At 45.6% G+C, this 26919-nt stretch overlaps 1 protein-coding gene across 1 annotated transcript in view; it reads right to left on the bottom strand.

Moving 5' to 3' along the window:
- LOC124616644 (putative uncharacterized protein DDB_G0271606) overlaps positions 1 to 26919 on the bottom strand; it is a 134471-nt gene that overhangs the window by 66579 nt on the left and 40973 nt on the right. The window contains exons 3-4 of the mRNA XM_047144972.1: positions 8399 to 8655; positions 8095 to 8297 (exon numbers count right to left, since the gene is read on the bottom strand). Coding sequence (XP_047000928.1) covers positions 8095 to 8297; positions 8399 to 8655 — 460 coding nt within the window. The remainder of the gene's footprint in view (positions 1 to 8094; positions 8298 to 8398; positions 8656 to 26919) is intronic.

Raw genomic sequence — 26919 nt, forward strand, 5'->3', positions numbered from 1 at the left:
TTGGACCCTGCACGACAGCAGGGGCTGTTACAGCTGGCGGAGGTTCGGTGAGGGTATTTGGCATGTGCAGCTGTAGTGATATGGGACCTCTGATAGGTCTACATAAGATTGAAAAGTGGCACGTTTGTAGCCATCCTGATTAATCGCCTGCATCCATTCACGTCCCTTCTGCATTCTGACGGACTTCAGCAATTCCACCAGGAAAATAAAACAACCCACACGTCCAGAATGGTAACTGGCTTCAGGGACAGTCTTCAGAGTTCATACTGCCGCTGGCCACAAGACTTCCCAGATATGAACATTGAGCATATCTGGAATGCTTTGCAACGTGCTTTTCAGAAGAGATCCCTGCCCTTTCGTACTACCACGGATTTATGGACGACCCTGCAAGATTCATGGTCAGTTCCCTCCAGCACTACCTCAGGCGTTCGTGGAGCCCACGCCACGTCATGTTGCGGCACTTCGTCGTGCTCGCAGGGGCCCTGTTCGATAGTAGGAAAGTGTACCAGTTTCTTTGGCCTTCAGTGTATTTCGTTCTGTTCTGTTTTGGTTCAGTTGAGGTTAGGTTCGTTTAGTCATTGTTTATGAGGAATAATTACAAGCAGTCTCAGTATTACCTTGAGTGCAGGTTGCCTACTGCTATTGATCTCCCCCCCCCCCCGCCCCTTATTGTCTTAAGTGGAATACTACTCGCATAGGCCTAAGATTACATCTGGAAGCTCTCATGTTACTTTAAATCAGTTGTCTTGCAATTATGTGGCATATATATACTTACGATTCTTCAGTTTCTTGACACTCATTTATTGAAAACTCTCAGCAGTGTTACATACTTCAAGAATACTAGATACATAATATATTACTATATTCCTTAACTTGACTTCATTGCATTGTCTTATAATATGTTCAATTTAATGATCAAGCCCATTACGACATTTGACTTTTGTGCACTTTGTACAAACAGTTCACTTTGGGAGTGAACTGCAATTTAATTTCATAATCCCTTTATAGAACGTAACCAATTTACTTTCATACATTATACGATCTTACGACATATTGCTATGCACATGTATACTGCTTGTCCTGACAGTCGATGTATAACTTCTGAACTGCAAACATATGTTCTCTTTTACATAGATTTTTATTGTGACAGTTTTTCTTCGTATATGTAGAAATGTAAGATATTTGATGTGATAAATATTTTTTGATAAGTATGTGAAGATAATGTAATCCCATTGGATCTTTATTTATACTGTTACACTGGGTTTCCTTCTCTCATGGTGTTTGTATAGTACTGAGTGTGATCAGTGAATGAAACTAGTCTTAATAAATGATCAGAAGACAGCATTGTAATGGACTTCCCGAAGCCAATAATTGTTTTCGTACTGATCGCCAGGATATCCAAATGTCAGTGTTTGAAGATGAAACACGTTACTGCTTATAGACAGCTATAAAAGTAATTTTGTCTAACCTTCGATCTTTATGTAACCTCACCAATGCTACCTGTGGGCACCACTCATTGTAGTCTCTCACTTCCTCTTCCTTTTTAAGCCCTCCCAGCCTATCTCCTCTACTTGAGGAACGAACTGCTAGTTACAGAATCCATGGTTTTCTTAATTGTAATTAATGGTACCTATGTTATGTTACCATTGTCTTTACATGAATTTTTGTGTGTTGATATTATCGTCGGTCACGATATGTATTAAATAGTGTAACACTCCATAATTTTTAATGTTAACATTTTAATAGCTTGCAAAAGTGTTCAACTAGATTTTCCAAAACAGTTCTTAAAAGCAGTTTGTGGGGTGCTTGAAGTATTGCACTTCATCTGGGAAAAAAATGTTCCTCAGTACAGAGAACTCTATGAAATATTTGCAGTGAATGAGTTCATCGTAACTGAAATTGGTATTACAAGTAGTCAACTGAAATTCATGTCTCTGAAAGTAAATTGTAATATTACGTGAAAAGTTGCTGAGATTTTTTAAATTAGTGTTATTTCTCACAAGCACTGTAATAAATCCTGTTACAAAAATTCTCCACTTAACAGAATTGGTAAATGGTAGATACAGAAACTAGTTTACAGTTGAACCGCTATGAATACATTGTGTGTGACCAGATGTAACAAGTTGCATAGTCGTTTCGACTACAACTGAGATTAAGAAAATTGTAACTCAATAATATATTTTTAGGTAAGGTGTAACCTCAACTTAGGTTTCGTTGTGTAACGATCACAAACTTTCAATGTCAAACAGATCAGCAGCATTATTAAATAAGTAACTTCTACAACATACAGTGTGAAGATCTATCTTTTAAGTTAGCTTCTATTAAACACCATTCCTTTGTAAGCAGTATTACAGAAGCGCAGTAAGACAAGAATTATAACTTTAAAAAAAATTGACAATCTTAGTACAGCAACGTTCCTTTCATGCAAATGGTCTGGTTAGTAACTGTTAACGAAGTCTGACTTTACTTCCACTTACTTCACGATCTTCTGTATCCTTTCCTGTCGGCCTCTCTTGGTCAACTCTTGTTCTTTTCGACCCCAATGGTATTAGGTTGCGAGGCCAGAGGGTGTCTTTCATTCTCATCTTTGTCTTCGATTAGCGAAGGAGGGGGGGGGGGAGGGAGGGACGGCGGCGCCGACGTCAGACACGGTGAGGGGAGCCAGCGTCGCTGGGAGCAATCCCATCAGAGAGAGCCTGGTGCTCCAAGCTGGGTGTTACGCGATCAAGTTGGTAAACGATCCATGTAAAAGTCTTCATAGTCCCACGCCTGGAAATAATCTTTAGATGTGAAGACCAAGCAAGGAATAGAAGAAGCCTTACTATATGTGTAAAAAAGTGTCAGCATGATCCCTCAAAATATCCCTTGTTCGTGAATAAAATGTGAATCGCAGATGGAGACGTTACTTTGCATAAGTAGTGAAGTAAATGGATCGAAATAGAAACCTTACACATCACGAAGGATGCTTCTCAGCGTGTAAACCATGTTAACTGTTGCTCATCTTGGAGGAGTGATCACCAGTAGAAATATTGGAGCATATTGGAATCACACAATCCCAAGTTTCTGCAATTAGTACAGGGACAATCGTGGAAAGGTCCACAACGCTGAAGTGACCTTGATGGCTAGTGAACAAATGAAAGTGAGAGAGACGGCTGATGTTTCAAAACTCCAATGATTTTATGTACGATACTGTAGACTGCTCACAAGCCAGTTGAGAAGAGAAGACAATGTGAAGACAGGTATAGAACGCTGTGGTAGAGCAGTGCTGTATCAGATACTATTGTACTTACTCCCAAAACCGTGTGTCTGCAGTACACAGCCTGCCAGATGGCACCATGTTCCGAGTTCTGCGTCTGACCTCACGGACGTCTGCACTGATTCTCATCGTTTGTATGTTGGTGACTATAGCTGGAAGAATTGTCATCATTTGTCATTGAAGAAGATCGTTCCACAGATCAGTCAGCAGGAATATGAGAAGAGGTCCTGCCAGAGCTTCACCTGCTGTCGTTCACTTGGCGAAGAAGATCGTGGCGTCCGCTGAATGCAGTTCTTACAGCCATTTCACTATCATTACTGCCTGACTTGAAAGCACCCAGCTTACAAGATATACAGTGAAAGATGCAAGTTGTTGGCCAGCACCTCAAAAGTGGAAATCCGTTCCCGACGCTTTACGAGCCTTTCAGCGAGACATTCCAGGGTTGACTCTGGAAGGACAGTGATAGTCTAAAGGCCAGTGGCTCCGAAGTTGGCGACATTTCCCTCCTCCCTCCCCTGTCTTACAAACTTCATACTGTTCTTTACTGCTTAAGTATCTTAATCAGTTACATAAAATAGCAAGTAAAATTTAATGTTGAATATATATGTAAACTGAAATTAGCTGTCGGATCTCCTAGTAATACATTACTTCCTTCAGTTCGTCAACTATGTAAATGAAAATCAAAGTTAACGTATTACGTCACATGACTGTAATATGGTTAAATGCGAGTAATATAATACGGTCATTAACAGGTCAAATTGTTTAAATTTGTAAATACCAATGTTTCTCACCATTGCAGAAGACAAAAGTTGTGTCGACCGAAGCTGGTAATAAGTTAGTGGTAGAAAGAGGAGAGAAATGGTGTACTGTAAGTATCCTGTTTGAGAGTGTTAATTATCTAGAAAAGTGTCGGTAGCCTAAAAAAACTGATGTAGATGAAACGCCCGTTGTGTTTATACAGTCGCTGAGATCGAGCTGTAGCTCCGAAACACATCGTGTGGATAGTAGAAAATAAAGCTTGTGAATGAGTAAGGATTTTTTCCTGTCCATACTGCAAGTTGACATCCACTGATGTTACGCGATTTCCATTAAATTCTGTTCACAACAACAAATAAGTTCGTTGTAAATTAATATTATGCATGCGTTGTTACGAATGCAGTAACATGACTATTGAAAATATCGACGTGATGTTTCCATATATCTGTTTGAGAAAATGCTGTCCCTGAACATGGAAGCGTTCTAAATGTACCAGTAAACCTCTGAGCCTTACACTCCAACTCTCATGTATAAAACAGCTTCAGTCGTCTGATTACTTTATAAATTAGGTATTGCTACAATAACTGCATGTGAAATTCAATTTCAAATCTTTCATAAACTTCCCAAACGAACTTCATGTACATAAGCGAGAAAATGACTGGGTGTTCGCATCCTCATATACTTGATGAATTGTCAAGATACTTCCGTGCTGTCAGTTAAGCTGCCTAAGGTCACAAAATTTGTAACTGTAATACTTACTTAGTTTTGTTGTTAAACTTCAAACATGAGATTATGCCTAATAATGTGCAGATATTGATAGCATTGTATATGTTAAGTCAATAATTACGTGAAGTAATGGAACTCAAATTTGTTGCTCCTGGAAGCAGCTAGATTCTTCATACACAATCGACCAGGTCATCAGACTGTAGTGATATTTATATTGAATGGAAAGTCTGTCAGTAGTTGGATTAAAATAAGCCACTTTCTACAATGGGGTGTATCTGACGCCGGGATTACAGTGCCATCTTGTGTAATCAACACACTTCAGATAAAGCTTTTATACTTCCTGCTGTGGGTTCATCTGAGCACCCCATCTCAGATGTTTTGCGATTTCCAGTATTCCCTTACTTTCAATGACTGTCGATATTTAACTCTCAAATATTTCTATACAAACCTTGGAATTCTCCTTTCCCTGATGTGTATCATCCCTAAAATGTGCGGAAGGCTACCTGAGGCAAATGATAAATGAGCTTTAGTGCAAATTTTGTAATGTTGATAAAACTGACATTTCCTTAGTGCAAGAAACTCGCCGTTGCCATTTTCAGTAAATAATGGTGTATCATCCTTAGCAGTTAATGTGACTGTGGCGACGTAGTGAGCATTCCATCAAAATTACTGGTGATCGGTTTGAGGTCCTGTTCAGGGTTAGTCGTAAACTTAAGTTGTGCCTGCACATCTTGCAGCTCCTGATTAACTGAATTCCGAGCTTCTGTGCTGGTGTCCCATTCTAGCTGCTGTATCGAGCTCGGAGGGATGTGGTTACTGTACAAAGCTGACGGGCGTTGTGATGTGTAACTTTGATACTCGTGGTCTGTTACGGGGTCTTTGAAAGTACAGTGATGTAGCTGCAAAGCGATTACCCTGCGCATTTCGTGTTAAAGATTTTTAAACCCAGTCATTCGTGAGGTCACTTTTGTCCTATATCATACGGACACATTTTGAAAATACGTATGCTCAATTTCTTCCAATTTCTATTCGTCCTAGGGGCACTTAGGCCTACTTGTTATTATATAAAAGAGCTACCATTATTTCGCATGACGATAGGTGTCTGACAAGGCACAATTGTTTTAAATACGGAATGTCAGTTACTCTCAGGGGGAGAATGATCTCATGTTCTACAATAGTCAGTTTGTATGCTTTCCTCACCTCCTGTGTGAGAACAGGAAAATATTCTCAAAGTAAAATAAACGCAAAAGAAGTGAATAAAATGATCTTTAAAAGGAGACCCAGCCAGGTGTGGGACGGGGTCACATTGGAGAAGCGAAACCGAGATTAAAATGTGAGACAATGTATGAGAAACATGTCGCACACGCTAACGATCACTTCGCGAAAGAACAGGCCTTCAGCAACTGTCGAGGTAACAAAACACCGTCCGGCAGAACGCAGTGGCCGCTGCCCAGGGAAGGCGCAGCCAGGCCACACTGCACGGCCAGAGGTCAGCTGCGGCGATACACCGCTCCAGCTCTCGTTGTTACACAGTGCCATCTTAAGCTAAAGGCAGCCCAGACTTCGTAGTAAGGAAGAGACATCTGCTGCTAACCGCTGTCCGTTACCATCTGCCCACAGCTCGGAGACACACCTCGCTACTCCGCGAAAACGGGCAGCAGACATCGCTTTTTTTTTTTTGTGGTGATGTTTGATCAGTCTCCTGACTGGGGTGATGCAGTCCGCCACGATTTCGTGTCCTGTGCTAACCTCTTCATCTAGAGTAGCACTTGCAGCCCACGTCCTCTATTATTTACTTGATGTATTCCAATCCCTGTCTTCCTCTACAGTTTTTGCCCTCTACAGTTCCGTCTAGTACCATGGAAGTCATTCCCTCTTATCAGATGTCCTAGCATCCTGTGCCTTCTCCTTACCAATGTTTTTCACATATTCATTTCCTCTCAAATTCTGCACAGAACCTCATTCCTCACCTTGTCAGTCAACCTAATTTTCAACAATCGTCTGTATTTGATCTCAAATGCTTCGATTCTCTTCTATTCCGGTTTCCCCACAGTCCGTTTCACTACCATACAATGCTGTACTCCAGACGTAGATCCTCAGAAATTTCTTCTTCAAATTAAGGCCGATATTTGATATTAGATTTCTCTTGGCCAGGAATGCCCTTTTTGCCAGGGCTAGTCTGCTTTCGATGTCCTCCTTGCTCCGTCCGTCAGTCGTTACTGTGTTGCCTAGGTAGTATAATTCCGTAGCTTCATCTACTTAGAGACCATCGGTCCTGATATTTTCTCGCTGTTCTCATTTCTATTACTTCTGATTACCTTTGTCTCGTAAGCAGCTCATGGTCGTGCGGTAGCGTTCTCGCTTCCCACTCCTGGGTTCCCGGGTGCGATTCCCGGCGGGGTCAGGGATTTTCTCTGCCTCGTGATGACTGGGTGTTGTGTGCTGTCCATAGGTTAGTTAGGTTTAAGTAGTTGTAAATTCTAGGGGACTGTTAACCATAGATGTTTAGTCCCATAGTGCTCAGCCATTTACCTTTGTCTTTCTTCGATTTACTCTCAATGCATACTCTGCTCGTAAAAGCACAGCAGTAACACCTGAATGAGATGCGTTGATCTGCAAATCACAATGTATGAATGGAGGTTAGCCAAATGGGTTTTCACAGCATCATAGGCAGACAGTTGAGATTCTCCCTATCGGAACTCCGCATCTGTCTTACGTAGGTCATTCAAGGGAATGGATAATTGAGCAAAATGCAAAGCAAAACTGCCACTAAACGGCAAGTATAAAAACGACGACGCTGCGAAATTGTTATATGCGCAAAACAGGAATACACACATCAAAGAAAGTTCTGCATCATCTCAGTTCCGAGAGTTCCGAAAACTGTACAGAAAATAGGAATAGAGATAAACATAAACATCATTTCCGCCCTTTTTTCTCATGAATACTAATTGCATATTGTACCACCATACAGCGAGACCTTCAGAGATGGTGAAAGATTTCTGAACACACCGCTACCTCTAACAGAAAGTTGCACATCCTCTTGCATTGACGGATGCATGTATTCCTCGTGGCATACTAGCCACAACTTCATAAAGCCACTGTTGGTCCAGATAGTTCCACTCCTCAACGGCGATTCGGCGTAGATCCCTCAGTGGTTGGTGGGTCACGTGGTCCATAAGCAGCCCTTTTCAATCTATCCCATGCATGTCGATAGGGTTCGTGTCTGGAGAACATGATGGCTACTCTAGTCCTTGGACGTTATCCTGAAGGAAGCCATTCACAAGATGTGCACGATGGGGGCGCGAATCGTCTTCCATGAAGACTAATCCCTCGGCAATATGCTCACTGGCACCTACATGGCCTTCTGACTTTGGTCAGGCCCTACCTGGTTGTGCTGTGACCTAGTCACCACCCTCAGAAGCCTTTCATTACAGCCATCTTGTACAGCCTCATTGACTTCACTGCACATCTTCGCTTTTGATCTCAAAAGTTTTGCTGCAAGGCCAAGCTGCAACCAGTCTCTCACTTTTGGCGGCCCAGTTGCACTTTCTAAACAATGCTGAAACAGGTGTTTCATCTTTGCAAGTTTACTCTGCACCTCATCTGACTATGTTGGCCCAGCAGCTTGAACCCACCAGCAATGCCCAATGCTGCTCATACCTTGTGCCAGAAGTCCATTGCTGTGGCCAGCCCTCCTTCCTCCCTCAGCTGTTGCTGCCCCTGGTGATAACCTAATGGCCTCCTGGAGCGTTTTGCTTGCATTGTCACATCTGGCACAGCTTCTGCCATGTCTTCTCCAGGTGTTACCGCCTGCCTGGCCCCATTGGCACCTAAGTGTCCCACCAGCCACCACCAGTTTGGGGTGTGTGCCTCCAATTTTCCACCTGTGTCCTGCCACCATCCTCTTCCTGGCCAGCCTGCATCAGTGTTTAAGGAAAAAAAGGAAAAACAAGCATACAGCTCCAGCAACGGGCACATCTCACGTCCTTTTCCAGTGCTGCTAGTGCCAGTGACACCAGCCCTTGTGCCTTTGTGGATTCCAAAGCCACTGGAACCCTCAACATTGTTGGCACACATGCCTCACGTTTCCAACATGAATGCCACAAGCCACTGTCTACCGCAAGCCCCCTACTTTATGTATGCCAGCAGCTTCTGAGTCCAATGGTGGCACATCACCATCTGTGTTTATCAGTACTGTCCACTTCTTGTGACCTCCAAACAAATGGCCCTTCATTCCCTTGAGCCTCATACCCACTGCAGCTGTCCCACACCCATCCTTTGGGCACTACTTCTTTCTCCAGCCAACTAATCTCCAGAGTAACTCTAGCATCTCTAACTCTGTGGGTTTCTTTTCTAACAGGTACCTTCACAGCATGCCATCATCTGGACCCAGCTCATTGGCATTTGACGCCGGTCATCTCTGATCTCTGATCTCTGATATTTGTCATCTCCTCTGAGTGCCAGCTTATTTTCTCCAGGGCACTCATTCTGAGTCCTCCATCGTCTTCCACTCCCTGTTCCCTGATACTGGAAATTTGCCCACAAGCCTAGCCTCACTTGATCAAGCGGCCTTGAGCCGCCAAACAGTTTTCCTCCATGATGCTCTTGCCTTATTCCTGTATTATTTCAAGGTCTGCACCTACTGGATGGCACTGCCATCTATTCGTGGTTTTTTGGCTGTTCTTCCAGTCACAGCTCTTCCTCTGAGTGTAGCACACAACATTGTAACCTAGGACATCTCCAGTAAAGCTTGCAGTGCTCAGTTGGCACCTTCAAGCAAGTTTCCAGTATTAGTGATAATCTTACAGCGCATCAGGACAATATTTATGTTGCCTTCACTAGGAACTTGTTTCACTTGGTCAACATTATGTACTTCTGCATTGCAATGAAGGGCTGCATTCATTGCTACCTGAGCACATTTTTCTTGTGCGTCCATCACCCACAACACGTGGGACATGTGGCCAGGAGGGGTAGCAGATTGTGTAAAGGAGTTCCCTGCTGGTCTCCCTACAGGGGGTGAAGCACAAAGATTAATAGATGGCTCTGAGAACAGACTGTAGTGGAAGTCTTATTTGGAAAGATCTTACGTTCAGATGGAGTGTCAACCGAAATAAAAGATAACAAGTAGTGATATTGTAAGTACATCACATGTGGTTCCTTAACAGCCATTACCTTCACATGTCAAGTCATTTGTCCTTTGTGCTTCACTTGTTTCCACTACACTATTTACCCCCAACATCGTCATTTCAGAGGTGATCAGCTCTCATGTATCAAAGTAGGTTGGAGAAATCTTATTTCTGCTGACTGGATTCTTCATTACCCCGTACTCATGACTCAAAAGATTGCTCCATAAACGATTGTCAAGAATGAAATGATTACAAGAAACTACAAAGACAAAATAAAGGAAACAATACAATTGCCTCCAGTACACCATCTCATAATAAGGAAGAAAATACTACTTCCGAGAACAATATTGTACATTTGTGAGGGCTGATCTCCAACTAGTCAAGATTTTCATATGGTTTTCACTAATAGATATACGGGTTGATTCGAAAGTTTGGTTTTTGTAGCCTATTACTGTAATGCCAGACATGTCCAGCCGTATATACTTTCAGCTGTGACAGCTATTATAGATGTAGAAATAGTTTTGAATGTAAAGAAACGATCAAAACGTTAATTTTTCTGAACATAGTAGTTACAAGACGTTGATATCGGTTCTTTTCAAGAATAAGGCATCAGTGAACATCTATGTCAAACATTATATGTAGCAAATAATGTAATATATATCTCCACTGACTTCGCCACCCACAAAAAAGCAAGACTGAAAGCTCCTTCAAAACATACTGTCATCACTTCTGCACCAACAAAGCAGAAATACACATTTCGAACTTCATCTGTCAGCCTGTGTGTTCAAATAGTATGCAAACTGAACAACATATCACAGTACCACACAGAAATTGGTCATTCCTTCAGTTGTGAGGACTCGCAAACAAACATGTTGGCAGCAAACTTATGTCCAATTGTTCAAAGAAAGGTTAAGGGAGCCTCTGAAACCGTTAATGCCAGATACTTCATATGGTAGAGCTGAATTCATCAGCTATGGCCAATTATAAACTAGATTCACACCCCCAATATTTCATTTCATTTCAGTTACTACCCTATTAGGTTGTGCATAAACATTCACCTTTCCAGTTCAAATAATTGTTTCTTTTCTACTCACATCATCAGTCATTGGAGCCCCACTGTTAGACAAAGCCTCACCAGATTTCTGGTATTCCAGTCTCGAGCTACAGGTATGTCCACTTCCCATCTCTCATCAGATTATCACCTCCATTTTTCTCCTCTTCATCTCTAGAGAATGTAATTCTCACCCCATCTGCCACCCATTCCCCTGACTACATGCACACCTACCTCCACTTCCTTCCCCTTATCTCTCGAACTCAATTCTATTCCCTGACCATTTTGTTTCCCTGTCTCTACAAATAATTTTCAGCATGCATTTCTCCGCTGCTATCTACGCAAACTTTTGATTTTTGTAGGTCGGTATCTATCTGCCCCACACCAGTCCTCTCAATACTCAAAAACATAACTGTACTAAAATATATTGTAATTTGTGGATTATAATTAAAGTATGGCCAAATGATTACACTACCTGATCGAAGTACCTGGACACCATTATGCAATGCAGACTGGACTAGTCAGAATGGGTGAGTCAGGAGAGCTCAGCACATTTAACACGGCCTTGTCTATGTTGTCTCCTGAACATTTAACACGCTTCGGCATTTCAACCCTCCTAAATTTGCCAAAGTCAGCTGTCAGTTATGTCACAATGAAATTGAAATATTAATGAACAACCAAAGCTAAAAGGTGTCCACAGAGGCCTAATATGCTAATGGACAGGGCATATAGCATTGTGGCGGGTAGTGGTAAAATACAGCTGCTGTGGGCTTTCCTTTAGTTTTGATGTGCTGCTAGTAGTCGCCCTAAGGAAATATCTGTGCAAAGGGAGTTAAGACTGGTTAGAATGGCTGGGCAGCTTCTCAAAACCACACATTTCTGCTTTCAGCATTAAGCCATGCTCCAGGGATGCTGTGAAGAGGGATGACTGCAGTACATTGGACGCTTGGAAACAAGACATGGAGTGATGAATCACACTATACCCCACAGCAATCCAATGGAGGAATTTGGGTTTAATGAATCCCATGTGAACATTACCTGCTATCATGTCCGGTGCCAACAATGAAGTGCACAGAAGGCACTGTTACAGCATGCAATTTCTCTTCATTAATTTGTTCTCCCCTTATTACGCTTTAGGAAAAGTCAAATGCATAAGAATAAGTACATAATTGACAGTACTGTGTACTATATTCAGCAGAACAATAATTCAGAGGCACTGATTGCATGAATCAGCTGAACAACGCCACGTGTTATGACACAGCGTTGTGAGGTGATGGTTTATGGACGATGGCACTCCTGAAGTGAGCTTTCCTGCCCCCATGTTCCATCCTGAATGGAATGTTGGGATGAGTAAGGTGACTTCACTCCAAACCCAGCATACGACATCTGTACCGTCTCTGGTTTAAGCTCTCAAGGAAAAATGAGCTGCCATTCCTAAGAGATTGACATCTCACTAAAAGCATCCCCAGAAGAGTTCAAGCCATTGTACAGGGGAAGGGTGGACGCACACCATCTTAATGTGCATTAATAGGTGCCCAGGTACATGGGTAAGCGCACGCACACACAAAAATCTTTTAATAACTTTGTGTACTGCTTTAGTAACATGCTTCTACTATTCCAAAATGGTTGAAATGACAGGTATATACCTTATTTTAACATACAGTGCTGTACTGAGCCTCTATCAGGATGATGATTTCTGTTTCTTACTAATGGCTTCTAAGTGGATGAATACAGCAAGTCTACTATGTGCATATGCTGCTTCATATTATTGTTTCCTGTCAGGAAACAACATATTTGCTAAACTGACATTGACACAGCTGTTTCAGGGATATTGGCAATAATAAACAATAGTGTAAGAGGGAAATCTGTTGCAACGTGTTACAGATGCGAGTCCTCGTAACGCCATTTCTGGTGAAGATTTCAAAGAATTGCACCAATGATTAAAAGATTTAGTAGCACATTATAGAAAAATCAGCATTTTGGATGTCGTGCTGCATGCCGTCACTCGTGAATACGGTTCCCTTTAGATCTAAATTTCTGGATGTTTCGAAGATGGCAGTAAATATTATAAATATCGGAGGTAAGGAATACTGTTCTAAACATTGTACTGGACATGCTACATAATTTTCTAGTCTCCAAACAGGGTCCCAAGATGGTAAAACCTTGTGAGAATAACAAAACGGTTTCTTGCATTGTTCTTATTTCAGTGTCATGAGTTCTAATTTAAAACTAAAGTAATCACTGAATAAAATAAATGTAAAAAAAATGCTTATTTCAAAGGTTAATAATGTTCTCAGTGTTCCATCAAAGTAGCGCAATTGTCTGTGCTCTATCAGAGAAGCAGTTTTGGAACCTCTACCGCATCAAAATAAAATACGGAACAGGAAAGAGAGCATTAGAAGTTTCCCCTCTCCTACTAGAAGATGGAAAGTTCATTACAATATCCATAAAAAGATCTCCACTAGAATGATCACACCATATCCTCCGCCCATTCCCCGTTGCACTCAGCTCTCAGAGAATTTGTTTAAAGACTCCATGTTAGCAAGTGACATCAAACAAAATGATCATATACACTAAAAGTCAAATACTGTTACTCACCTGTGGAGTGTGTGCCATCATCTACGTGAGGACGAAAGATTTCGTCACGATGGAGAAGTTGCAGTAGTATTTTTTTTTTTTCTCTGGACTACTTTATTTCGCTTTCGTGCTTGTGAATGATACGTATGCAGCAGTAGTCATTGCAGACTACAGCATCGTGCTTTATCTCGATGTCCAAAATGTCCTCTACAAGTGTCTCCAACTTCTTGTAGAGTTTTATGTTGCTTGTTTCTGTCCAAGACAAAAAAGGTGATCCAGTCGATCCGACTCTTTGCCCACACACGAAGCACAAAGCAGACAAAGGCTCATGACTGTTGTAACTGCAACTACGAGCGAATAAATATCTGTGATAAGTGTTCATTAATATTCGCTTATGTTACATCGGTTTACAATACTGTACATTCTAGGAGGAGGAACTACTATTACGACCAGTTAGAAGTAGTACAAAATACGACATCTCCCACGCTATTTGTGGCTGAAAACCATTACTTTCAACACTTACTCTAGCTCCTCAATCTTTATTTTAACACACACTTTGGTAGGCAGAAGCAAAAATAAATTTTCTAGTTTCTAGTTCATCAAGCTATAAATGAAACATTTGATCTTTGAATATCATTCAATTGGACCGTGCAGAACTGGACAGTCCCTCAGGAATTATAGGGGATCAGAAAAAGAAATAACTCAGGAAAACAGGAAACAACTGTCACAAATGCTTATATTGCTGCTAGAGCAGAGGAATCCAGTCGGTGCCATCTGCTTACAGTACACAGCTGAAGCAGCTAACTGTGTGTTTGAGAGTAGGATTCTATTTGGTGCTGTCAGAGTACACACACATGGAACAAATAACAACTCTGACGAAAGGCATCGATAGGTCTTTCACCAAATGGACTACAATGAACGTTCATTGTCAATGTGAAGGCAATCAGTTAATGTATACTAACATGGGAGGTACCTTCACTCTAAAGTCTACACCTGAATAAATGTTATTTTAAACCGTAGTCTGATCTTGACAGGTGGTAGCACACATGCATTAAGCTGTAAAGTCTAGAATTTGTGTATAATTTGTTTGACAGGCATGACCACAACTACAGAAATGTCACTGAAGAAACATAGCACATAGCAAGTAATTAGTACCAGAAGATTCGAGAGTTATACACGTGGTACTATTTGACAAAAAGCTAAACATTTGTACGAACAATACATGCTCACTGATTCATTGTATGTGTAGTGGTATTTCTCAAAACAAATGATTCTGTGTTGTCTTACGTTCTTCCAATATTCAGCATTAAAATGTAAGTGTAGTGTTCCAGGGAAGTAATTAAAGTACAGTAGAACTTAAATGTATTCACACTTGGTGAGCACAACTTGTGGACATGCCACATAATTTTAGGTGCATCTGCAACACGGTATTCAAATATTGAAAGCCACAGTGAACTACTTACCCAGTTCTTTTGCGTGAGCTCTTCTATCCTACTGTGTTTCAATCACTCCATTGAAACTCTGCAGAGGACTCTGTTGTCTTCCTAAATGCGAAGGTTACACTGGAGCACCAGATGATTTCACCCTTCAGCATGACAAAATTGAACTATATGCATTTAACATGGCAATTTAGCACTTAGTCTGTTAGCTTAACCGCTGGCCGGAGTGGCCGTGCGGTTCTAAGCGCTACAGTTTGGAACCGCGAGACCGCTATGGTTGCAGGTTTGAATCCTGCCTCGGGCATGGATGTGTGTGATGTCCTTAGAGCTAATTAAACCTAACTAACCTAAGTTCTAAGCGACTGATAACCTCAAAAGTTAAGTCGCATAGTGCTCAGAGCCATTTGTACCATTCGTTAGCTTAACCACCAACATGACTTGCAGGAAAGAGCACGTTTTACCTGATGCTGGAAGGTGTGTTTCAGTTCATAGTGTTAATCCTCACACACTAACCACACTGAGAACGGCCTTAAAAAAAAAGCAACACTCCCTGCTACTTTCGAGGTCAGTAAGGGAACAATACAACACTGCACTCTCTAGCTAGGCTGAATCACTACATTTAAATAAAATACTGGGGCCATCTTTAAAAATAGTCAATGCCAGTAATAAATTTAGACTGACACTACAAAGCTATCAGAACTAGAAGCCAGGAAACACAGGAGGACAAATGTAGCAGTAAAGGAAGAAACTACAGAATGTACAATCAGACATTAAACAATACATAAACGCTGTGGATCATACTGATTTTATATGATGGCACTTGCTGTCTTTCAGTGCACAGAAACTCAAATTACAAATGTTGTCTTCAGTCAGAACATTGGCTTGATGGAGCTTTCCACACCAGTCCATCCACTGCAACTCTCCATATTTGAATCATCCAGGGAATTCCGTGTCCCCATACCCCTCCACCCACTCTATTTTTTGGAAAATAATTTCAATTTTTTGAGTACTAGTTTCCAAAAAATTAGACAACCGAATGAATATATCCGAGCTTTACAAACTAGACATAATGAAAGCACTTGTGCAGTATGGATTAATGGTTTGACATTCAATCAAATAATCTTAAATGGTTCATTAAAAATACAATATCCACATTAAAATGGATTGCATTGATAAGAGTAGTGAGGGACTGAAAGCATGAATCTGCCTGGTTTTGCTGTAAATTTGTAGGTTGTGTGGCTAGGAGGCACACGGCAAACCATCTAATGCAATTCAACAATCACAGTACTATGGTACTGTATAGTACATAGTGGACGCTATGCAGATGAAACGCATACGGGTCCAACTTGGCCGTTCTTCTGCGGCCATCTCTATGCGTGGAACTGATTCCTCAAGTGCTGCTTCTCTTGCCCCTTCGGCCTTCCCTTCCATGGCTACCCCCTGGGAAGAGGGTCAGGCCTGTCGTCTAGGGGCAAAACCTTTCCCTAATTATCTAGTTTGCACCAGGACTGATGGAGATACTTTCACCAGTGTCAAACCTTTATTCTTTGTGGAACACACTGAAGACAAGTTTGGCGAAGTGGACTCCCTGAGCAAGATGCGGTCGGGTTCGTTGCTGATAAAAACTGCTTCAGCTGCCCAATCTGCAGCCCTTCGTGCCTGTACCCATCTTGGCACAATTCCCGTGTCCATTACCCCTCACCAGTCTCTAAATATGGTACAAGGTGTGATTTTTCACAGGGGCCTCATCCTTCAAACTGATGAGGAACTTCGGGACAATCTCGGACGGCGGGGTGTTCACTTTTTTCGGCGTGTTCAGAAGGGTCCTAAAGACAATTGTATTCATACTGGTGCCTTCATCCTGGCCTTTGAAGGGGATACCCTCCCTGAGAAAGTTAAGATTATGGTCTATTGCTGTGATGTGAAGCCGTACATCCCACCTCCAATGAGGTGTTTCAAGTGCTTGCGTTTTGGCCACATGTCTTCTCGCTGTTCCCAGGCCCCTCTCTGTGGTGACTGTGGACATCCACTACATGAGGGGAGTCCCTGTGTTCCCCTTCCTGTATGTGTAAATTGTCATGGTAGTCATTCTCCACGTTCGCCAGATTGCAAAGTATACAAAAAAGAAAAAAAGATACAGGAGTATAAGTCCCTCTATCTTTGAACCTACATGGAGGCCTGTAAGAAGTATGCACGACTGCACCCTGTGCCCATGACATCTAGTTACGCCTTGGTTACAACTTCACCCCTTCCTCCCCCTTCCTTACCCCCATCGCGGACCCCTCTCCTCCTCCCCCTCCCCTGCAGCTCCCACACCTTCTCCTATGGGCGCTGCTCCCCCTCCCCAGCTGGAGAAGTGTCCCACTCCTTCGGCGTCTGCCGGTCAAGGGCGCCTCTCCCGGGATGCCCCTTCCAGGCACCTTCCAGGCCAAAGGTCTGCTGCCGCGCGACGACCGCGAGAGCCGCGGTCTGTCGGCCCCCAGGTGGCCCGCTCTCTTCCTGTTCCTGAACCTGCTGCAGCTGGCTCCTTTATGCCCCACAGGCCTCCTCGATCTCAGCCTGAAAAGAAGAAACGTAAGTCCCGGGACAAAGAGCCTCTGGTGTCACTGGATGTCCCTTCCCCGACTTCACAACCGGATTCTGACCTGTCGTTCATGGATGACGCCCCCTCCTTGTCTGTGACGGGTGGGGACCCGGCGGTATGACTGGATTTAGCGTGTTCAGCCCCCATTTAAACCATCGTTCTGTGGTTCTCCAATGGAATTGTAATGGATACTATCGTCACCTTGCGGAATTGAAATCCCTTCTTTCGTCCTACTCTGGAGCTTGTATGGTTCTCCAGGAATCTCATTTTACTGATGCTGACTCACCGACCCTCCGTGGGTCCCGTGTTTTCTGTCTAAATCGGGTCGGACCCTTGCGGGCTTCTGGTGGCGTTTGTACTTTGGTCTGTACAGACATTGGTAGCACGTGGAGTCCTCTCCAAACTACATTGGAAGCGGTTGCTGTTAGGGTCCACTTACTCGGCAGTCACAGTTTGCAATCTTTATCTCCCTCCTGACAGGACTCTTACACCTGCTGCCTTAACCACCCTTCTTCAGCAACTTCCTCCTCCCTTCCTCCTCCGGGATTTTAATGCTCATCGTCCTTTGTGGGGCAGTGCCTTTCCATATAGACGAGGTCTTCTTATAGACCAGTCTATTGCAGACCACGACCTGTGGCTTCTAAATGATTGCTCCCCTACTCATTTCAGTGCCGGTCATGGTACCTTGTCTGCTATTACTCTCTCTCTCTCTCTCTCTCTCTCTCTCTCTCTCTCTCTCTCTCTCTCTCTCTCTCTCTCTCTCTCTCTCTCTCTCTCTCCTCCCTTCATTACACTGGTCGTCACACGACGACCTTTGTGATAGTGACCATTTCCCGTTGATTATCACGCTCCCTTCCCGCTCCCCGATGGACAGGTTACCTCGTTGGTATTTCCACCACGACGATTGACCTCTATACACTGCACAGGTCGAGTTTTCTTCATCTTTGTCGGGTTGTGTTGATGACATCCTACGTGACGTGTCTGACGCTATTGTTCGCGCTGCTAGCGTTGCTGTCCCGCGCTCATCTGGACAATTTCGTCGCCAGCAAGTCCCATGGTGGAGTACGGCCATTGCCATTGCTATCTGTGATCGCCGTCGAGCTTTACAACACTTTATGAGGCACCCATCCGTCGCCAGCCTTACTACCTTTAAACGCCTCCGTGCCAAAGCCCGTTATTTAATCAAACAGAGTAAGCGGGTATGTTGGGAACGATTCGTTTCTTCCCTTGGTTCTACTGTCCCTCTCTCACGGGTATGGGCTACACTTCGTTCTCTCAAAAGTTGTCATCGGCAGTCCACCCTCCCAGGCCTTCACCTCCCAGATGGCATTTATACGGACCCATTAGTTCTTGCAGAACATCTTGCGACCCATTTTGCAGTGGCGTCAGCGTCAGCCTCCTATCCAGCTGCTTTCCTTCATCAAAACAGCTGGCTGAAGCTTCCACCTTATGTTTCACCTCTTGTGAGTCAGAATCTTACAACGAACCCTTTATTGAATGGGAATTTCTTTCTGCTCTACCTTCTTCTCATGATACGGCCCCTGGCCCAGATTCCATTCATAACCAAATGCTTCAACATCTCGGTGCTCCACAACGGCAACATCTTCTTTAGGTGTTTAACCGTATCTGGCTTCTGGGTGACTTCCCTTCTCAGTGGAGGGATAGCATTGTGGTTCCTGTCCTTAAGCCTGGTAAGAACCCCCTATCTGTTGACAGCCAATTAGTTTGACCAATGTAGTTTGTAAGTTACTTGAACGGATGGTAGCCCGTCGGCTTAATTGGGTCCTCGAGTCTCGGGATCTATTGTCGCCTTACCAGTGTGGCTTTAGAGAGGGACAGTCTTCAATCGATCATTTACTTCGCCTGGAATCCGCAGTTCGGCAGGCTTTTTTCCAACGCCGCCATTTGGTTGCAGTGTTTTTTGACCTTCGCAAGGCCTATGACACGGCCTGGCGCCATCACACCTTACTTACTCTTCATCAGTGGGGTCTTCGGGGCCCACTCCCGATTTTTATCCGCCAGTTCCTGATCCATCGGTCATTCAGAGTTAGAGTTGGTACTGCTTTTAGTTCTCCACGGACCCAGGAGACGGGCATCCCACAGGCTTGTCTTGAGTGTCCTTTTCCTCATTGCTATCGATGGACCTGTGGCCTCTGTCGGTCCCTTGGTCACCCCTGCCCTGTATGTGGATGATTTCTGCATTTGGGTTAGTTCCACTTCGATGGCATCAGCAGAGCGGAAGCTCCAGGTAGCTATACGGCGTGCCTCTGCATGGACCCTCTCACACGGGTTTCAATTCTCTCCTTCAAAATCGCGAGTGGTCCCCTTCTGTCGCCGTACTACGATCCACCCTGATCCAGAGTTATATCTCGCTGCACAACGATTGCCTGTGGTCCCGCACTGTCGTTTCCTGGGTCTTCTTTACGACAGCATGCTCACTTGGCTGCCCCATATCACACCTGAAGGTAGGATGTTTCCGTAAACTCAATGTCCTTCGCTTCCTTGCCCACTCCTCTTCGGGTGCAGACCGTTCCCTCCTCCTCCGTCTTTATCGTGCTCTAGTTCTGTCTCGCTTGGACTATGGTTGCAAGTTTATGGTTCAGCTGCTCCTTCCACACTGCACGTACTGGATCCAGTCCACCATCGTGGTATCCGTTTGGCCACCGGTGTCTTCCCTACTAGCCCTGTTGATAGTCTCCTGGTTGAAGCTGGGATCCCCCCCTTTCTGTTCGGCGGTCCCAGCTTCTGGTGTCTTATGCACTCACTATCCGTTCCTCTCCCACTCATCCTTCCTATTCTATCCTGTTCCCAGACCATGCACGTCGCCCACCAGACTCCCGCCCTCGAATGGGTTTACCTGTTGGGCTGCGCCTTGCGTCTCTTTGCCGTGATTTTCAGCTTCCTTCTTTGTCCTGGCTTCCTCGCTCCCTCCCCTCCACCCCTCCATGGTTAGGTCCTCGGCCTCGACTTCGGATGGATCTCCGCCGCGGTCCGAAAGTTTCCACCCCCCCCCCCCCTGGTGGTCGTTCCTTTTTCCGCCAAATTTTATGGGAGTTTCGGGATGCTGTTGTTTTTTACACTGATGGCTCTAAATCTGCTGATCGTGTTGTTTTTGGGTATGCCTTCACGTCCTCTGTTGGAACGGAAAGTCATCTGCTGCCACCTACATGTGAGGTGATTACTGCGGAACTGATGGCAATTTCCCAGGCCCTTACCTTTATTAAACAGTCCCAACACAACCGCGTTTGGTTATGCACGGACTCGATGAGTGGCCTTCTTGCTATTGACCGGTGTTTTTCGCGCCATCCCTTGGTCTCTGCCATCCATGACCATCTCGCTTATATTCACCATGCAGCTTGTTCCATTGGCTTCCTTTGGGTCCCTGGCCATGTGGGTATCCCGGGTAATAAGCTCGCTGATCGTTTGGCTGGGGCAGCAGTTACTTACCCCCCGTTTTCTGTAACCCCTCCTGCAGCGGATTTACGGCTTCACATGAATTCCCACTTCGCACAGTCATGGGCCAATTCTTGGGAGGCTACTCCCCTGTCTAATAAACTTCATGCAATTCAGGTGACACCAGGGCCGTGGCGTTCTTCCTTTCGCCTCTCCCGCAAGGACTCGACCACACTGTGTCGTCTCCACATTGGCCATACTCGGTTGACCCATGGTTTTCTTTTGCGTGATGAGCCACCCCCACTATGTGGTTGTGGAGTCTTCCAGTCGGTAGCCCACATTTTGGTTGAATGCCCCCTTCTTTTGGCTCTGCGTGCTAAGTACAGGCTCCCCCACACTTTACCTTTGATGTTGGCTGACGGTTCCCGGATGGTCTGTCTGGTTCTTGGTTTCCTCCGGGAAAGTGGTTTTTATTCTCAGTTTTAAGGTTTTTAATCTCTCTCCGGTGTTGGGGCAGGGCGGTGAGTGTTTGGGTGTCTCCCACTGTAAGCAGTGTTTGGAGCTTCCAGATTCACCTCCCTGACCGAAATCCCCTTTTCTTCCCATTTTACTCTGTTTTTACCTTTTTTTAAGGCTAGGTTAGTCTTTCTATTCCCATACGTAATTTCTACATTCTAGCAGTTGTACCTTTTAAGTCGCAGGTGGTCTTGCCTATGCTGCTTCAGCATAGTGTTGGGTTCGTTCTCTTGCCGACTTCCCTTCTCCTGTTTTTTACAAATGACAACATGACTGCCTTTTTACGTTTTCCCTTTTTCCGTATTATTGTTCCTACTTTACTTAGTTGCCCCATTAGTGGAATGGCGCATATTTGAAACAAGGGACTGATAACCTTGCTGTTTGGTCCCTTAAACCTCAAACAACCAACCAACCAATCCTTTTACGTTTCGTTTCCCTTTTTTCGTTCCTCCGCTTCGGCGTTCGAGGACCTATTGTAATTCTTTGGACGCCCAGAAGTTTACATACTAATTTTTCCAGGATTTGGCATTATTTCACACATTGTCTGTCGAGAAAGATGAAAAGTTGAATCGGTGTTCTTCTCCCTCCGTGTGTGTGCTCCTGAAGGCTGGCCCATGCATCTTAGCTGTGACAGGTGGCTGGATAACACGTAAATTCCAGCCCCGGGTTGACAGGTAGGGTTCACACGTAACCCCTGGTACAGGCCAGGTCCAGGGAGGGGTGACTGCCTGAGCTGTAACCTTCGCATATTCCCCATTGGTCCCTCCATCAGGAGTTTGGGAGGTGTGACATGAGATGTGAACAATCACCTAAGGTGGATGTGCCCTCTTCTGTAGGGGGTCCCCAGTTGGAAGGAGCGCTCCGTCAGAGACGCAGGCAATCACGGGGGATTACCTCATGATGAGTCAATCATCCTCTCAATTGACGTCCACGAAACTAAAACGTAATGGGGATACTTATTCGGAGACCCTTCCCACTGCACTGCGGTTCCTTCTGGTATCCCACACTGAAGACAGTCAGTCCTTAACCACAGTCAATATGTTTATTTTTCAGAAAGGTGTTGATGCCATTCCTGGCTCTAAAATCCTGTTCTCATTTACGGAATGGCACTTTGCTTTTGGAGACGGCTTCTGATTTTGAAGCAGTACTACTACTACTACTACTACTACTACTACTACTACTACTCGCCTCTCCATGCGTACCCCCCCCCCCCAGGGGGTCCACAACTCTTTCGTGGATACGTACGTGGCGAGCAAGGGGCCCCGAGCCATTGCAGCCTTCTTTCTCTCCCAGGCTGCATTTCCTTTCCCTTCTTCTATTTTCCCCTCCATACCCCTTTCCCCTCGCCCTCTCCTCTCCCTCTATTGGTGTCCTTGCTTATGTTGGCCCCCGCTATCCTCCTGGTTCTGTTGGTTTTACACTCTGGCTTTGTTGCGTAATCATCTCCTCCTTTTGGCATTCCTTGGTCCCCCTCTGGGGTTTGACCTCCATTCCAAAATTTCTCTTTCCGTAGTGTGAGCCATTTGGGGAAGAGCACCTTACCTAGTGTCTCCGACGTGTGCCCTCCTAGTATATTCCACCTTTTCTTCTAAGTCGTTGTCTGATGCTAGGGTGCATAGCCAGCACGGTAGCCAGCCCGTGTGGTGGGGTCGCTATGTACCCTTTTGGTTGAGCCCCCTGAACACACAGGGATCACACTTTTGATACCTGAGCTGTGACCTCCTCATGCATGCCTTGGAGTGGTTGCTCGTCATCCTGGAGCATCGGAACTCCCGGCAATGGCCGCCGTGCCAGACGGCCCTTGCTGTGGCTGGGTGGCGCCCGTGAGGAGAGCCCCTGATCGGAGTGGGTGGTATCAGGGCGGACGCTATGCAGATGAAACGCATAAGGGTCCAAACCTCTGGCCGCTCTTCTGCGGCCGTCTCTCTGCGTGGTACTGATTCCTCAAGTGCTGCTTCTCTTGCCCCTTCGGCCTTCCCTTCCGTGGCTACCCCCTGGGAGGAGGGTCAGGCCCGTCGTCTAGGGGCAAAACCTTTCCCCCGTTATCTAGTTTGCACCAGGACTGATGGAGATACTTTCACCGGTGTCAAACCTTTATTCTTTGTGGAACACATTGAAGACAAGTTCGGCGAAGTGGACTCCCTGAGCAAGATGCGGTCGGGTTCATTACTGATAAAAACTGCTTCGGCAGCCCAATCTGCGGCCCTTCGTGCCTGTACCCATCTTGGCACAATTCCCGTGTCCATTACCCCTCACCAGTCTCTAAATATGGTACAAGGTGTGATTTTTCACAGAGACCTCATCCTTCAAACTGATGAGGAACTTCGGGACAATCTCGGACGGCGGGGTGTTCACTTTGTTCGGCGTGTTCAGAAGGGTCCTAAAGATACTCGTATTGATACTGGTGCCTTTATCCTGGCCTTTGAAGGGGATACCCTTCCTGAGAAAGTTAAGATTATGGTCTATCGCTGTGATGTGAAGCCGTACATCCCACCTCCTATACGGTGTTTTAAGTGCTTGCGTTTTGGCCACATGTCTTCTCGCTGTACCCAGGACCCTCTCTGTGGTGACTGTGGACGTCCACTCCATGAGGGGAGTCCCTGTGTTCCCCCTCCTGTATGTGTAAATTGTCATGGTAGTCATTCTCCACGTTCAGCAGATTGCCCAGTCTATAATAAAGAAAAAAAGATACAGGAGTATAAGTCTCTTGATCGTTTAAGCTACACAGACGCCCGTAAGAAATATGCACGATTGCACCCTGTGTCCATGACATCTAGTTACGCCTTGGTTACATCTTCATCCCTTCCTCCCCCTTCCTTACCCCCGTCCCGGACCCCTCTCCTTCCCCCCTCCCCTGCGGCTCCCACACCTTCTCCTCTGGGCGCCGCTCCCCCTCCCCAGCCGGAGAAGTGTCCCACTCCTTCGGCGTCTGCCGGTCAAGGGCGCCTCTCCCGGGATGCCCCTTCCCGGCACCTTCCAGGTCAAAGGTCTGCTGCAGCGCAGCGACCGCGAGAGCCGCGGTCTATCGGCCCCCAGGTCGCCCGGTCTCTTTCTGTTCCTGATCTTGCTGCAGCTGGCTCCATTATGCCACACAGCCCTCCTCGATCTCAGCCTGAAAAGAAGAAGAAACATAAGTCCCGGGACAAAGAGCCTCTGGTGTCACCGGAGGTCCCTTCCCCGGCTTCACGACCGGATTCTGACCTGTCGTTTATGGATGTCGCCCCCTCCTTGTCGGTGACAGGTGGGGACCCGGCGGTATGACTGGATTTAGCGTGTTCAGCCCTCATTTAAACCATCGTTCTGTGGTTCTCCAATGGAATTGTAATGGCTACTATCGTCACCTTCCGGAATTGAAATCCCTTCTTTCGTCCTACTCAGCAGCTTGTGTGGTTCTCCAGGAATCTCATTTTACTGATGCTCACTCACCGACCCTCCGTGGGTTCCGTGTTTTCTGTCGAAATCGGGTCGGACCCTTGCGGGCTTCTGGTGGCGTTTGTACGTTGGTCTGTACAGACATTGCTAGCACGTGGATTCCTCTCCAAACTACATTGGAAGCAGTTGCTGTTAGGGTCCACTTACTCTGCAGTCACAGTATGCAATCTTTATCTCCCTCCTGACAGGACTCTTACACCTGCTGCCTTAACCACCCTTCTTCAGCAACTTCCTCCTCCCTTCCTCCTCCTTGGGGATTTTAATGCTCATCATCCTTTGTGGGGCAGTGCCTTTCCATCTAGCCGAGGTCTTCTTCTCGACCAATTTATTGCAGACCACGACCTGTGCCTTCTTAATGATGGCTCCCCTACTCATTTCAGTGCTGGTCATGGTACCTTTTCTGCCATTGATCTTTCTCTTTCTTCTCCCTCTCTCCTCCCTTCATTACCCTGGTCGCCACACGACGACCTTTGTGATAGTGACCATTTCCCGTTGATTATCACGCTCCCTTCCCGCTCCCCGATGGAGAGGTTACCTCGTTGGTCTTCCCACCGCGCCGATTGGCCTCTATATACTGCACAGGTCGAGTTTTCTCCCTCTTTGTCGGGTTGTATTGATGACGTCCTACGTGACGTGTCTGACGCGATTGTTCGCGCTGCTAACCTTGCTGTCCCGCGCTCATCTGGACAATTTCGTCGTCGGCAAGTCCCGTGGTGGAGTACGGCCATTGCCATTGCCATCCGTGATCGCCGTCGAGCTTTGCAACACTTTAAGAGGCACCCATCTGTAGCCAGCCTTTCTACCTTTAAGCGCCTTCGCGCTAAAGCCCGTTATTTAATCAAACAGAGCAAGCGGATATGTTGGGAACGATTCGTTTCTTCCCTTGGTTCCACTGTCCCTCTGTCACGGGTATGGGCTACACTTCGCTCTCTCCAAGGTTGCCATCGGCAGTCCACCCTCCCAGGCCTTCACCTCCCAGATGGCATTTGTACGGACCCATTAGTTCTTGCAGAACATCTTGCGACCCATTCTGCAGTGGCAACAGCGTCGGCCTCCTATCCAGCTGCTTTCCTTCATCAAAAACAGCAGGCTGAAGCTGTCACCTTATGTTTCACCACTTGTGAGTCAGAATCTTACAACGAACCTTTCACTGAATGGGAATTTCTTTCTGCTCTATCTGCTTCTCATGATACGGCTCCTGGCCCAGATTCCATTCATAACCAGCTGCTTCAACATCTCAGTGCTCCACAACGGCACCATCTTCTTCGGGTGTTTAACCGTATCTGGCTCCAGGGTGACTTCCCTTCTCAGTGGAGGGATAGCATTGTGGTTCCTGTCCTTAAGCCTGGTCAGAACCCCCTATCTGTTGACAGCTATCGGCCAATCAGTTTGACCAATGTTGGTTGTAAGTTACTTGAACGGCTGGTAGCCCATCGGCTCACTTGGGTCCTCGAATCTCGGGATCTATTGTCCCCTTACCAGTGTGGCTTTCGAGAGGGACGATCTCCAATCGATCATTTGCTTCGCTTGGAATCCGCAGTTCGGCAGGCCTTTTCCCAGCGCCGCCATTTGGTTGCAGTGTTTTTTGACCTTCGCAAGGCCTATGACACGGCCTGGCGCCATCACATCTTACTAACCCTTCATCAGTGGGGTCTTCGGGGCCCACTCCCGATTTTTATCCGCCAGTTCCTGATCCATCGGTCATTCAGAGTTCGAGTTGGTACTGCTTTTAGTTCTCCACGGAACCAGGAGACGGGCATCCCACAGGGTTCTGTCTCGAGTGTCCTTCTTTTCCTCATTGCTATCGATGGACTTGTGGCCTCTGTCGGTCCCTTGGTCGCCCCTGCCCTGTATGTGGATGATTACTGCATTTGGGTTAGTTCCTCCTCGATGCCATCTGCAGAACGGCAGCTCCAGGTGGCTATACGGCGTGCCTCTGCATGGACCCTCTCCCACGGGTTTCAATTCTCTCCTTTAAAATCGCGGGTGGTCCACTTCTGTCGCCGTACTACGGTCCACCCTGATCCAGAGCTGTATCTCGCTGCACAAAGATTGCCTGTGGT

Source organism: Schistocerca americana, chromosome 5 (assembly GCF_021461395.2).
Source record: "Schistocerca americana isolate TAMUIC-IGC-003095 chromosome 5, iqSchAmer2.1, whole genome shotgun sequence".
NCBI classification, from domain to species: domain Eukaryota; kingdom Metazoa; phylum Arthropoda; class Insecta; order Orthoptera; family Acrididae; genus Schistocerca; species Schistocerca americana.